We start from the raw sequence: 15,679 nt of genomic DNA on the forward strand, positions 1-15,679 counted from the left end.
TTAAATAATCCCACAAATAAATGTAAGGTTGCACTATGTAAGAGACATTGGTATATGGTTATATGGAGTGGTGTAATGGATAAATTGACCTTCTCGGAGTCTAAAGGAAGAAGGAAGCCATTAACAAGATCAGAATAGGTAGTGTCAGCATGTGCAAAGACTGTGGCAGGAGATAGACTGTGTATTGGAGGATTGGAAAGAAAACGTATATAGCTGTACCACAGACAGCTAGAGTTGGGTAACATAACAGGGTCTCTTTATGAAGTAATATGGAATGAGAAAAGCTGCACAGTTAAGTAGAGGCTGTGCAATGTTGATATTTGGGGGAGCATATAAAGAATATTGGGCTTAATCTTTAGAGCAATAGGAAGTCATTGAAATACATTATTGAGGTGGATGACATATTCAGATTTGCAGTTTGAAAAGATTGCAGTATGGAGAAGAGATCTAAGGCCATTAGTGGTATTGGTTGATTAAACTGATCTTATTGCAGTATTCTGGATAAGAAGTAATGGTAGCTTGGGCTAGAGTGGTGGAGCCAGAGATAATGGGTAGATACCTTAGGTATTTAAGAGATAAATTTGACAGAACTGGATGGTAGATGGGTATTAGATGTGAGGTAGAGAAGATACCAAAGTATTATAAGCTATTACACAACTCGCTTTAGAGTTAAATGAATACATATTAAAATATATGTTTTGAAAATGTTTAAAAGTGAAGGAGTTCCTTGAATAGATAGTAAATTATCTATATGGAGGAAGATTATGAGACAAAGTGATTTTAAGAACTTTTAATGGCTGCAGAAATACCTATGGTGTTATATAAAGCAGATTAAGAAATTGTTTATAGTATGTATTCTTAATTAGATAAAATGATAGTGTTGAAGCATGCTAATTATCAAAAATGACTCTCTTTGATGTACAGATACCTCAAGAAGAACATGCTGCTAATGGTCCAGAACTCCTGAGGAAAAAACGTACAACTTCAGCTGAAAAAAATACTTGTCAGCTTTATATTCAGACTGATCATTTGTTTTTTAAATATTATGGAACACGAGAAGCTGTGATTGCCCAGGTATTTCTGATTATGCGCTGTTTTAGTAGTTCCCATATTGTTTTATAATACCTTTTCTTTCCTTTAAAAATTTAAGTTAGTGTATTCTCTTTTTGGGAAAAAGTATGCATTTTCAGTTGTGACGTGATAATACGTGTAAGATAAGTACATGGATAACTGAAAGACTAGTTGGGATATTTTAGTGTCAAAAGACAGGGGTGAGACAATGATTTCCTGAAGGAGATGATGATGACACTGAAGTTTAGCTTTGGAAAGAGAGTTGAATTTTCATTTGTGGTCTTAAAGGACGGAAAGATGGAGGAATTCTTCCAACTGGAAGTATTTAATTATATTCTGTATTTTTACTGTATGTAGCACTTTCTTAGTTACATTATTATTTGCACTTGTGTCTTCTCAACCCTCATTAAAGTATAAATATTTTGCGGGTACCCTTCAAAATGTCCTTCGTGTTGAAGGTACCCAGTAAGAATTTGATGAATGAACTTTTGACTCAAAGGATTTGAAATGGAGAAGATGGAGGTAACCACTAGTATAAATGATTCATTTTTGTGGTGAGGATGAACTTACTTTTAAACATGTGTAAAAGCTGGGTAGTTCTTCCCTTAGGATTTTGAAAATGTGAAACTAGAGCTTGAGGGAAGGGTTGCCTTGAGAGATTGAATGTGGAAAGAATGAAACCAAAGGAGAAGAAATTGGAGCTATCTGTATATGGTGAATAGGTTGAGGAAGAGAAGCTAGTGAGGAAAAACATAATAGTTAATGAGGTAGGAGATTTTCTAGGATTTACCAAGGAAGAAATACATTTCAAGACAAAAATAGCATGAATTTATAATGAGCCCTGTGAGCACAGCTAGGAATTTCATTAGCAGTGTTTGGCAGCCTGGGTGGGCTACCTTTGAAGTGATTATTGTTAATGCTTTTACTTGACCATCTTGTTTTATGTTTTTACAGTTTCTTTGAAAATAACTTTGAGAGTATACATACATATTTTTACACAAATGGTAGCAAAAGTACTTTTTGTAAATGAAGTTAGGAAGGTTGTCTACAGAGTGGTTTAGAAGCTAGAAAGTTTAGTTGGGGGTCAGCTAGGTAAATGGATGCTTTTGGGTTTATCATCGTTTATCTCCTTGTAGAATTTAGCAAAATCTGAATGTATATTTATTATATTTGCATTGTCTCCCTCTTTTCTTCCCCTACTAAAGTAAGCCTCTGTAAATTTATAGGGACCTTCTGTATTTTGTTCACCACTATATCCCCATTGCCTAAAACAGTGCCAAGAATATAGAAAGTGGTCAACAAAGCTTACAGAATGTGTACTAGCGCAGCAATAGAAAGATTAAAGTCAGGGAATAACTGTGTGTCCTGAACTGTCAGGGAAGTTCTTATAAAAATGTTTGAGCTGAGTCCGAAGGATAAATAGAGAAAGATACTCCAGGCATAGGATGTACATGAAAAGGAATGGACGTGTGACATTGTAGGATTGGATTGAGGAAACAAAACTTTTATGTGACTGAAACAAGAGTATATGTTTGGGCTGGTTGTGGTGACTCATGCCTGTAATGCCAGCACTTTGGGAGGCCGAGGTGGGTGGATCACTTGAGGTCAGGAGTTCGAGACCAGACTGGCCAACATAGTAAAACCTGTGTCTACTAAAAATGCAAAAATTAGCCGGGCATGGTGGTAGGCGCATGTAATCCCAGCTATTCGGGAGGCTGAGGCAGGAGGATCACTTGAATCTGGGAGGCAGAGGTTGCAGTGAGCCAAGATTGCAGCACTGTACTCCAGCCTGGGCAACAGAGCAAGACTCTGTCTCCAAAAAAAAAAACCATTAACAAGTGGGCATGTTTGTTGTTGGCCAGAGGAGTCTGGAAAAGAAAATAGAATCTCCCCTGTCAGCGCAACTCACTAATCTTTTTCATATTTCTGTCCAGTATATAATGTTGACATTTTAAAATGTGAATGTGGTGGGACATGAATAATTATTGATTTTGAAAATGGAAATTTATAATCTTTCTCATATTTCAACATTGCCTCTAAAATGTTCTTTTTTTTAATCATAGATATCCAGTCATGTTAAAGCGATTGATACAATTTACCAGACCACAGACTTCTCTGGGATCCGTAACATCAGTTTCATGGTGAAACGCATAAGAGTAAGGAACTTAAATAGTTAAAAACACTTAAAAAGTGCAACAATCCAGACCATGTTTACACACACACAAAAAAGCTTGCTTTTAATTTTATCTTTATGAATTAAATAATTTAAATTAAATTGTATCTGTTGATGCAGTTTTTTACTCCTGGCATTTACACGTGTACACACACACAGATACTTGGGTTTAAGATTTAAGAATTAAATGTATAAGGTCTTAATCCGGACTACAATAGAGGTGAAGTGTGTTTTCAGTCTGTCTGATTAACATATTATTAAGAAAGCTCTGACCCTTCAATAACTACGGATATAGTACTTGACTTCTTCCCCCTGACATTATCCCTCAGTTTCCTAAAATTTGCTTTGTGCAGTATTTTTCACTGTATGTTCCATTTGGTGTTCCAGGGGAGAAAGAGGATAAATACAGTGTTTAAATAAAATTGGAAGTTGGAAAAACCCTTAATATTATAATCTCCTTGAAAATTCACAACTCACAGTAACATGTATCAAGTTTTGAGAAGTCTTTCAGGAAAGAAACCCATATTTTTCTAAATTTTTGACCATGAAACTTTTTTTAGAAAAAATATATTAACATGAACAGATTCCAAAATACTTTAGGCATTTTGAGAAAAGCTGATCCAGAGCCATAGGGTCACATAGTATTAGTTTTAATGTTATAAATTATAGGTAAATAAATAAATTACTGACAAATTTAGGCTATTTTTTCAAGAAATTTCTGAATATTCTAAATATATATGTATAGCTTTTTAAGAAACAGTATTTATATACTAAATAAACAATCGAACTTTAAAAAATAATCCTTTCACAAAAGTATTTGCCACAGGGTTCCTTAATATTTATGCTTTCCTATTTTTCTTGAAATATAGTTAGATAAAATATCTATACTAGAAAATTTTAGTATATACATTCAGCCACATAGCTGTAGGTAGTCCTTAAATTTAGAAGTAGTATGATTAAATCTTAAATTGGATTTTCTTTTTTTTTTTTGAGGCGGAGTCTCGCTCTGTCGCCCGGACTGGAGTGCAGTGGCCAGATCTCAGCTCACTGCAAGCTCCGCCTCCCGGGTTTACGCCATTCTCCTGCCTCAGCCTCCCGAGTAGCTGGGACTACAGGCGCCCGCCACCTCGCCCGGCTAGTTTTTTTTTTTTTGTATTTTTAGTAGAGACGGGGTTTCACCATGTTAGCCAGGATGGTCTCGATCTCCTGACCTTGTGATCCGCCCGTCTCGGCCTCCCAAAGTGCTGGGATTACAGGCTTGAGCCACCGCGCCCGGCCTTAAATTGGATTTTCTTAAGGTGAAATATGATTTACTGATTTACAGTATAAGAATTGTTCATAATTAATTGCTTTCATGTATTCTGTGAGCAATATAAATCCTTAAATGAGCAAGTAACAATGATAAGAAGTATTAAGTGTTGGATTTTCTTAAGGTGAAATATGATTTACTGATTTACAGTATAAGAATTGTTCGTAATTAATTGCTTTCATGTATTCTGTGAGCAATATAAATCCTTAAATGAGCAAGTAACAATGATAAGAAGTATTAAGTGTTGCTCTTTAGTAGGCAGAGCAATAAAATGCAAATAATGAAAAGTAGAGAACACCTCAACACATTTTAGTGATGCCCTTTGAGGAAAATGATTTGTATTATGAAGAAATGCATGTGTATAAGTAAATAATGTGGTAGTTGGTTGTTTTTAGACCTTAACTCTTATTAAAACTTTAGTAAAGTTTTATCTGTTGAAGGTTGTTCACAACCTATTAATTTAAAAGTTATATTATGTCAGCAAATATTAATAAGCCATTTAAATAATAGGTAATTACAATTTAGATGCAATTTTTTTTTTTTTTTCCGAGAAGGAGTCTCACTCTGTCGCCCAAGCTGGAGTTCCATGGCGCAGTCTTGGCTCACTGCAGCCTCTGCCTTCCAGTTTCAAGCGATTCTCCCACCTCAGCCTCCCATGTAGCTGGGATTACAGGCACCCGCCGTCATGCCTGGCTAATTTTTGTATTTTTGTAGATACAGAGTTTCACCATGTTGGCCAGGCTGGTCTTGAACTCTTGACCTCAGGTGATCCGCCCGCCTTGGCCTCCCAAAGTGCTGGGATTACAGGCATGAGCCACTGTGCCTGGCCTTAGATGCAATTTTTATTTATAGCCAGTATTAGAGAATTACTAGGAAATTTCGTTTTTATATTTAGTGGGAGAAAGCCATCTACAGCATGTCTTCAAGCATGGAGTATCTGTAAAATACAGTGTGCTTGCTTTTGAATTTTTTTGGTGTTAAATGGCCGTAACTGATTGTTTTTGGTTAATTGTTAATAGATAAACCAGATGTTCTAAAATCTATTCTTAAGCAGTTGCCCTCAATGGTGTTTTTGCCTTTCTGCTTCTGAGCCTCTTGGTTTTACTGGAGAGTACGGGTCATAAAGAGACCTGTAATTCTTGTTGTATCAACCATTATATGATCCTCTTATTGCCAACATTTTCAAATAGACTGAGGTTTGCCTTTCAGTAAAAACATTTACTTTCATATTGTAATGCCTTAGCTTACCTGGAGAAAGCCAAATTGTTCTAGGACTTCATAGGAGACAGACAGGTCTCTGAAAGGATGCAGGGGCTAATAAATAAAAGCTTTTGTTTAATAGAAGTCTGGTATTAGAACAGATTATTCAGATTCCGAAGGAGGAACCTGTGGTAGGAGTATAGTAGCTAAGTGTCAAAAGAAACATTCTGAAATAACTCAGTTCGAAATAGTAAAAGAAGTGAGTTTAAATTAGAAGGCAAAATTCTTGCCCACAATCAGGAAAAAAAAATAAATTTGCAGTTAGTTTGGTTTGGCTCATGTGACTCTCTAGGCAAGGAAAACCAGGAAAATGATTTGTCTGCTGAACTGACAGTCTTGGATTTGATACCTATTTTATATTCTAGTAATTAGCTAAAATACAGGGTTTTATATCCTTGTAGGTGTCACCATATGTAGGAGATTAGGACTAAAGGATACTTGTTCAGATAATTAAATTTGAGAAACTTTACTTCCTTTACTGAGCTTTTGCAAGCAAAACTTGTTTTTTCTTCCCAAGTGTTCAGTGTTCAGGAATCTGGTGAATACTTGCTCAGAAATTTAACATCTTCAATTTTAATTTCCCTACTTAGCCTTTCTTTTTTATTTGTTGTTATTGTTTTGCCTTCTGTGATCAGCTCAGGGATGTGGGCAGTGGGAACAACCTTAGAAGCCTTAATTCAGGCCTGATTTCCATGGGAGCATATTGTCCAGGTATATGCAGAAGAAGGTGAGCAGACATTTACACTAAAGCTCTGCTAACATTAATTACTTACTAAATTATTGTTTTGGATTTTAGATCAATACAACTGCTGATGAGAAGGACCCTACAAATCCTTTCCGTTTCCCAAATATTGGTGTGGAGAAGTTTCTGGAATTGAATTCTGAGCAGAATCATGATGACTACTGTTTGGCCTATGTCTTCACAGACCGAGATTTTGATGATGGCGTACTTGGTCTGGCTTGGGTTGGAGCACCTTCAGGTAGTTTATCATATTAAATACGTCTTAACTTACTACTTGAAACAAAGAGGAGTTTTCAGGGAATGTTGAATTTTCAAAGTATAGGAGAAGGTGATGCCTTACAGTATCTTAATTTATGCTACTTGAGTTAGGCAAGACTTATAAGCATAATGGAAAAGGCACAATAGATGAAGGAGCTTTTTATTTTGAAATGCATACAGGGAAATATCCTGATTCCTGACATTTGAATAGACCAAATGAAGTAAATAATTTTGTGAGAAAAAGTGGTAATTCTGAAACCCAAAGGGAAATTTAATTTTTCCACAAAAGTTAATAAATGTTATATATTTCCCCAAAATAGGGTACTTAGAATCAAAAGAGGAAAATTATGTCTTGCTGTCTCTTCTGTAGTGAGATAAAGAGCGGAGAAATCCTCATCAAGAGTGGCAGGTAGAAAAGAAAGCCTACCTTTATTATTTTATTTCTAGCCTTTATTCAAATAAAAGGGAAGCACTGCATGAAAGAGATGTAGGCAGGAAGTCCCTGGTACCCACAACTCCATTGACATCATCACCTGGGTTCACACTCTGCTGAGTTTCTGCCTTAGCCATGAAAGCTATTGTCATTGATAATGTTGGGATGGGACAATACCCTTCCCATTACAGTGGGGGTGGAGTGTCGTGGAGGAGCAGTGATTTACTGTATAAGTTCAGTTTCCTAGTTTAGAAATCCAAATTTATTAATTGAAAGATGAGTAGAAAGGACCCCAGGCTCTTTGAATATAAATTGTGCCAAGTAGAGTTTAATCAATAGTATATTACTTCTGAGCTATATACAACAAATTCTCCTTCTGAAAATTCATTTCTATCTTTTTAAAAACAAAAACAAAAACTTCTGCTTTATCCAGAGTAAGAGAAGCTTTTGTATTCCTATTCTTATTAGTTTGTTCTTTGATTTGTTTTGTATATTTTAAGATCTTAAGTAGTTCTTTATTTTCCTTTATATTTCTTTCTCCTTTTTAAAAAGTCATTATTTTAAGTTAATATTTTTACAATTGCCATAGCTTCTTTTGTTTTTCTTCTATGTTTTAAAGTGTACTCAATTTCATGATATCATTTTAAAGTACAAGTTTATGTCATGGGCTGCATATTAATAGTGCAGTACTTTTGGATATTTGTCTTTTATGGTAATCTTTGCTTTTTTGTTACTTGGATTGGTCAGCGGATTGTACAGCTCACTCTTTTTTTTTTTTTTTTTTTTGAGGCGGAGTCTCGCTCTGTCGCCCGGACTGGAGTGCAGTGGCCGGATCTCAGCTCACTGCAAGCTCCGCCTCCCGGGTTTACGCCATTCTCCATTCTCCTGCCTCAGCCTCCCGAGTAGCTGGGACTACAGGCGCCCGCCACCTCGCCCGGCTAGTTTTTTTTGTATTTTTAGTAGAGACGGGGTTTCACTGTGTTAGCCAGGATGGTCTCGATCTCCTGACCTTGTGATCCGCCCGTCTCGGCCTCCCAAAGTGCTGGGATTACAGGCTTGAGCCACCGCGCCCGGCCCAGCTCACTCTTTCCTGTGATTTTTCATGTGTGAAACTTCTATACTCTGAAATCTCTTTGCCCCTTCAATGTTTGGATGATTTTATCACAAAATTTGTGATTTCTTCTCCCTATTCATTAGTAAGTACTATTAAAAACTCAGGGTCTCATATGATTTTGTTTGTATATATCCATTAATACGGCAGTTCTGAAGTCTCAAATAAGTGGTTCTCAAAGTGTGATCCGTGGACTAGCACGATCATCATCACCTAGGAACTTGTTAGAAATATAAGTTCTTAGGCCGTACCTGGGTCTCTTGAATCAGAAACTATAGGTGTGGAGCCCAGCAGTCTTAGTTGGAACAAGTTCTCAGAGTGATTCTGATGCACACTGAAGTTTGAGAAGCACCACATTAATATTTTTGTCTCTAAAGCTTGCTCACAAAATGCCTCCTGGGTAAGTGAGTTTGTGATCTTAAACTAAAAACTTCCTGCCATTTTGCATTTTCAGTTATAGACTATTATATTTAAGAATGTAATGATTCTGTGGGAATTTGGTAAAATTCTTCCTAAATCTTCAGATATTCTCATGTCTTTAGATTCAACTACTTATTTTTTTTTTAAAGTAGGCTTTATTTTTTAGAACAGTTTTAGCTTTACAAAAAATTGAACAGATTAGGTATTCTCAAATCTCCATCCTTCCTCCCCTGACAGTTTTGGGGAGTACTGGTCAGGTATATTTTAGAATCGTCCTCTATTTGGAATCTGTCTGATGTTTTCCTCATGATTAAACTGTAGTTATGGGCTTTTGGGACACTCAGTGTTTATGTCTTACTGTTTGTGATATTTGGATCACCATTTGTGATGCTGCTCATTTTCCTGAGGTGGGCAGAGTTTTGGATTGAAAATGGTGGGGCATGTTACTTGTATTTTCTTTTCTTTTCTTTTCTTTTTTTTTTTTTTGAGACAGAGTCTTGCTCTGTCACCCAGGCTGGAGTGCAGTGGCGTGATCGCCACTCACTGTAAGCTCCACCTCCTGGGTTCACACCATTCTCCTGCCTCAGCCTCCCGAGTAGCTGGAACTACAGGCGCCCACCACCGTGCCAGGCTAATTTTTTGTAGTTTTAGTAGAGACAGGGTTTCACCATGTTAGCCAGGATGGTCTCGATCTCCTGACCTCGTGATCCGCCCGCCTCTGTATTTTCATTATTAGGGTCTTCATAAAGGTGAAACAAGATACTTCCTGTGTACTTCATGAGCAAAAATATGGTGATTGGCAACCAAAATAGAAAACTGAGACTCCTGTTGTCAATGTTCTATCCCCATTTTCCCCGCCTCTGCCTTTTTTCCTTTTATATTATTATGTCTCTTTATATCAGACATTAGGTATCTGCTTCGATTACTCTATGTTAAACTCCTAACTTCAGCTCTTGGAAGCCATCTTCTAAGAGCTGCTGGGGAGAGGCTAGGCAGACATAGAAGAATAGAGGCCAAAGTGGGAAAGAAAAGGGATCTTTGTCCCTTTGGTCCAGCTTTTTCTAGTGTAGGTTATCTGCCTTGAAATAACACTGCCAGCTTTCTTCTTCACTTGTCTTTGCCCTTACTACTAGCTGAACTGAGTTTCATATTTGACTTAATTTTTTTTTAAAATAAGGAATGTTATATATTTAGTCTTGAATATTTCAATACCTTTATGAGGTGTAGGTATTATAGTCTCCTTTCTACAGATGAGGAAACTTGTGTTCAGAAACTTTGTGACCAACCTAATATCACACAGCTAGAGGTAGAACAGGATCTGGAATCTGGACCTTTTGACTCCAGATTCAGTTCATTTGGCAATTATATTACTAGGTATTTTATATATGTATAAATAAAATCACACACACACACACACACACACACACACACACACACACAGTAACATCCTAGCCTTTTCTTAGATGTTTCAAATAAGCAGCTGAAATGTTTTCTGCTTCTTAGTAGAGGTTATATATTGATGGAATATGTTTTCTTCTTTCTTGAGAGAGAAGAGTTATAAAATCATACTAAGCTATAATATTTTGATATAATTTTGAGTAATTGTCATGGCATAATGGGAAGAGCAATGGATTGAGAGGTGGGAGACAGGATTCTTGTCTGTTCTCTGTCTATAAATTCAGGAAAATCATTTTTCTTCTAGTTGTTTATTTTTTCATTGTAATTCTATCTTTGCTCTTCCTTTGAGTCTTCATGTTTCTCCCGATAGGTCGTATCAGTTAACTGAATGAACAGAGTCTCGGTTCGGCCTCATCATTGAATGAGGCTGGCTTTGGAATTCATCTCTATAGTTAGTCCTGAAACCTTTAGTACTCCTCTATTTGTGAAAAACATTTTTTGAGGCATTTCATTTGGTAGAAATAGTCTCTTCTGTTTTTTTTAGATTCGATGTTTTAGTTTGATATTACATATTAAAATTTGAGAGCATACAGAACTTAACACAGGGTTCTCGGGAAAACCCACAGCTTATTCTTAACCCATAGTTTAAAAGTATAATTTCAAATGTTGGGAAAATTACATCATTAGAATATTGCAATGGAACACTTTCTATTGGCATTTTGTGCTTTTCTGGACCCCTTGTATATTTAACATCTTTGATCCCTACCCTTTACATGTGAGTAGTGCTCTCCAGACTTGAACGCCAAATGACTGTGCTCTCACATTTCCTAGTAACACTTCTGGGAGTCGTACTATGGTCTGGTCCAGAATTACTGCTCAGATTAGTATTGTATGATCAGCATGTTACTATTAATTTTTGGCCTCCTCACATCAAAACTGTATTTATGGAATATGTCAAGGTATCATATTACTCTTGTATTTTTTTCTAAGACTTTTTGGGGGAGTGGGGTGGAGTTGGTCTCTTTTGAAGTTTAGGACCGATACTCTGACTTTAGCTCTCAAACTATCCTGCAGATAGAAAATTGTCATTATACTTCTTTGTTGCTCATTGACTCATTCATCAATAATTACTTTTGACCTGAATTTAAAACATTTCACCCTTCTCATTGTTATTCACAACTTATATTTGTCAATGATGAGTATATGTATAATAAAATCTTAAATTTAAAATATGTAGCAATTGAGTTTGAGTTAATGGCTTAGCTGTGGGTATATGTAATACCTCATTACTGAGTTTTCTGGCATATCAAAACTAGTTGCAGTATTTAAAAAATTAAACCATAACTTTCAGAGTTACAAATATATTTTATGTCTTCCTGTATAATCAAGTTACTCCAACATATGCTATTAGCCTGCAACAAATATTAAACTTCCATTGATCGATCGATTGATTGATTGAGACAGAGTCTCGCTCTGTTGCCCAGGCTTGAGTGCAGTGGCATGATCTCTGTTCATTGCAACCTCCGCCTCCCGGGTTCAAGTGATTCCCCTGCCTCAGCCTCTGGAGTAGCTGAGATTACATGCATGTACCACTTCGCCTGGCTAATTTTTGTAATTTTAGTAGAGATGGGGTTTCAACATGTTGGCTATGCTGGCCTCCAACTCCTGATCTCAGATGATCGGCTTGCCGCGGCCTCCCAAAGTGTTGCGATTAAAGGTGTAAACCACTGTGCCTGGCTATTTTAAACTTTCATGTAAGCAATAATCATAAAGACCAAAAACAGTTTTTAAGAAGCAATATATAAATTACTATATTTCAGGATAGTGTATTCTAATTTATGTATACTCTTCTCTTAAATTAACCAGACCCTAAAAGTGCAGAAAAATGTGTATTATCAGAGATTTTAAAATATGCCTATTTATCTTTTTTTTTTTTTAACTGATAAAGATTTGAAGTGTGGAGTCTTCTATGCTTAATTCAAGTTTGACAGTACTGCATTGGACCAATATGCACATGACAAATCTTCACTAAGGCAGGATATTAATTTACTATTTGTTTAAAACTATGCTGTGTGTACAATAATTATTATATACAGAATACTTATTTATATATTTTCTGGTTTCCAGAAATAATGATGTGCTCCTCAGGACTCAGCTTCAAAAGTAGAACTAGCTTAGGCAAATACAGTAAATACTGACAAATTATTTAGTATTTTCTCTCTACTCAGTTGTCAATGTAGAAAAGGTAGTAAATTTTGAATATCATAAAGGTTCTCAACCCCTTGCTGGGTTAAATTTGCATGTGACTCAGTCTTTTAGTTTACTTTTCTTTGAAATATAGTTTTCATTTCAGCTTTCTGAATTAAATAGTAATTCAAATTTGTGTTTTGTTGCCATATAGTTTTCTTATATTTAAGGGGAGCAAGGCAACAGTTGTAGTATAATACCATTCTTGTAGACCTGTTTTGAATTGCCTTCTATTACATGCTTTATTAGTGATTCTAAATATTAGACTTGTTTTTGAAGCGGGCAGAATGGGAAGGGGAGGAGAAACAATATTAGACTTTTTTTTTTTTAATGGTTTAGTAGCTTTGTTGTAACTTGTGTATAGAAAGCTAATTTGAGCAGTTATCGTAATACCCTTATCCATTTGGTTGTATTTCGTTTAAAAATCAAATAGGGAAAACTTTTAAGTATAAATATAAACTAAATAACTTCTCACTGAAAATCTTAATAATAAAGTTAATTAAAAGAAAATATGATCTTACCAGTGTAATGTCTATATAAAGGCATGAATTGACCAGACATTTTCTGATTTTCCTATTATTATTTTTCCAGTTTCTCATAATTGATTTTAGCTGTGAAAGCACTGTCGTTTTGCTATTAAATTCTAAAGTCGCTGTTAATGAACAGATGAAAAAATGGTAAAAATATTTAAGTGGAAATATGGCTTTTCTTTTAAATTTTTATAGTGCCCTAAAGACATATTGGAACAGTCATAATTCAGTTTTTAAATTTATTTTGAAAATTTCAAGCCTGTGGAAAGGTTGCAAGAATAGTATGGTGAAATTCTTCTTCTTTTCTTTTCTTTCTTTTTTTTTTTTTTTTTTTTAAGACAGAGTCTCACTGTGTCACCCAGGCTGGAGTGCTGTGGCACAATCTCAGCTCACTGCAACTTCCACCTCCCGGGTTCAGGCAGTTCTCCTGCCTGAGTAGCTGGGATTACAGGTGTGCAACACCACACCCAGCTAATTTTTGTATTTTTAGTAGAGATGGGGTTTCACCATGTTGGCCAGGCTGGTCTCAAAGTCCTGACCTCAAGTGATCCATCTGCCTCGACCTCCCGAAGTGCTGGGATTACAGGCATGAGCCACTGTGCTCAGCAATGGTGAATTCTTGATAGATTAATCAATCATTAACCTTTTGCCGCATTTGCTTTCTATCTCTTCCTTCCTTCCCACCCGTATTCTCTTTTTCCTTCTTTCCTCCACCCCCTCCTTTTTTTTTTTTTTTTTAACTTTCTCAACATAATTATTTTCTTTTTTTACAAATACATTGTATGTTGTATCTCAGGACATGTACTCATGTGCGTCACTGCTTTTTGTAGAAGTGACTTTCTCAGAATCTTCTTGAGGATATTTTGTTCAACTTTCATTTAACTTAAATCATAAGATTTCTTTTTAAAAGATGAGAGGATGTACACTTTGACTCAGTGTAAATATGGATATATTCAAATTGAAAGGAAATGTAAATATTTGTTTTCCTAAATTAATGGGAACAAAATTTGGGGGACATTTTGATTATGAAGAACATTTTGTGAAGGTTGTGTACTCAGTCCTGGGAGTTTCTTTATGAGTGTCATTAAAACTTTTATTTGAAGTGACTTCTTAGTCTTAGACCAAAGAAACTTTTGCGTATGTGATATGTTTGAGTACCAGTTCTATTTTAGATTAAAATATAAAATGTTTTCATTTAATATAGCATATATTACTTTTTTAGGGGATAAGGGGAAATAGATGCTAACTTAGCCTTTTTTTTGTTCTGGATTAGGAAGCTCTGGAGGAATATGTGAAAAAAGTAAACTCTATTCAGATGGTAAGAAGAAGTCCTTAAACACTGGAATTATTACTGTTCAGAACTATGGGTCTCATGTACCTCCCAAAGTCTCTCACATTACTTTTGCTCATGAAGTTGGACACAACTTTGGATCCCCAGTAAGTATTGTCTAATTATTAGCTTAAAAAATACTTACTAGTCTGATTTTTGCGTTGAGTGATTTTAAATTTACAGTGAAACAAATGTACTTACAAGTGTTTAGTTTTTATGTCAGAGCATGGTAATGTATTTGACCATACTGAAAGGGAGGAAGATAGAATGTTTGTGATTAAAATGAGAAAAGTAAGCAAAACAATGCCAGAATTCTGTGAAGTCAAGGAATTTCATCTGGCTTATTCAGACAAAATAATATCTGTATCTCCTGGCCCTAGAACAATGCCTAGTACCTAATGTACTCAAATATCTTTTGAATGAGAATCATTATTCATTGTTTAAAAGTACATTTTGAATGTTCAGCAAAATGTGAGAAATTCTTTTTTTGTTTTGTTTCTGTTAAAGCATTTTTAGGGAATGAGATATTTTAAAGTCTTTTATCTACTGTGGAATGAGATTGATATTTTAAAATCTTTTATTATGAGAAAATTCTAATATACACAAAAGTAGAACAAATAGTGCAACAAAGCCTTATATGCCCATAATTTAGAACAAGGATCAGCAAACATTTTCTGTAAAGGGCCTGCTAGTAACCATTTTAGGCTTCCGGGGCAGCGTTTGGTTTCTGTTGTACAGTCTTTGTTGCTTTTACAATTTGTTAAATATGGAAAAGCCATTCTTAGTTAAGCCATATAAAAACAGGCTGCTGGCTACTTTGTCAACCCGGCTACTTTGTCAACCCCTAATTCAGAGCCAATAAACGTGAAGATTTTGCCATAACTTCTATCCGTATTTCTTTCTTTTTCTTTGCTATTTAAAGGAACTCTGTTTATCCTTACATATTTCAGTACATATTCCTGAAAAAATAGACATTTTCTAATAAAACCACAATGTGGTTATTATACCTAACAAAATTAACAACAATCTTTGATACTATCTAATACCCAGTCCATTATATTAATCTTTTAAGTGACCTTAAAGATCAGTACAACACAGAAATATTAAATAATGATATTCTCTCTTTGTGATTTTGGTAGAGCTTATTAAAGATAACATTTTGGAAATGTACACTTGAAAACTGTATGGAAATTCATTTTACTTTCACCTTATCACTTGGAAAAGTGCAAGTTTTTATGATTTTTAAAAATAAGTCATCTACTTGTAGCTTAAAATCCCCAAATGCACTTCTCTAATTTTTCCCATGTTTGTAAAATAGGTGCCATCTCACTAAGTTGCAAGTCTTTCTTCTTCTACGTCCCAATCAGAAATTGATAGATTATTATTAATGTTCTTGT

At 35.3% G+C, this 15,679-nt stretch overlaps 1 protein-coding gene across 2 annotated transcripts in view; it reads left to right on the forward strand.

Annotated features, from left to right (window-relative positions):
* Positions 1-15,679, forward strand: part of ADAM10 (ADAM metallopeptidase domain 10) — a 158,318-nt gene that overhangs the window by 104,985 nt on the left and 37,654 nt on the right. For both annotated transcript variants that reach the window (XM_033189966.1, XM_033189967.1), the window contains exons 6-9: positions 925-1,074; positions 3,135-3,227; positions 6,610-6,793; positions 14,226-14,389. In XM_033189966.1, the coding sequence (XP_033045857.1) occupies positions 925-1,074; positions 3,135-3,227; positions 6,610-6,793; positions 14,226-14,389 (591 nt within the window). The remainder of the gene's footprint in view (positions 1-924; positions 1,075-3,134; positions 3,228-6,609; positions 6,794-14,225; positions 14,390-15,679) is intronic.

This window comes from Trachypithecus francoisi, unplaced genomic scaffold, assembly GCF_009764315.1.
Source record: "Trachypithecus francoisi isolate TF-2019V2 unplaced genomic scaffold, Tfra_2.0 Lachesis_group3, whole genome shotgun sequence".
Taxonomy (NCBI): domain Eukaryota; kingdom Metazoa; phylum Chordata; class Mammalia; order Primates; family Cercopithecidae; genus Trachypithecus; species Trachypithecus francoisi.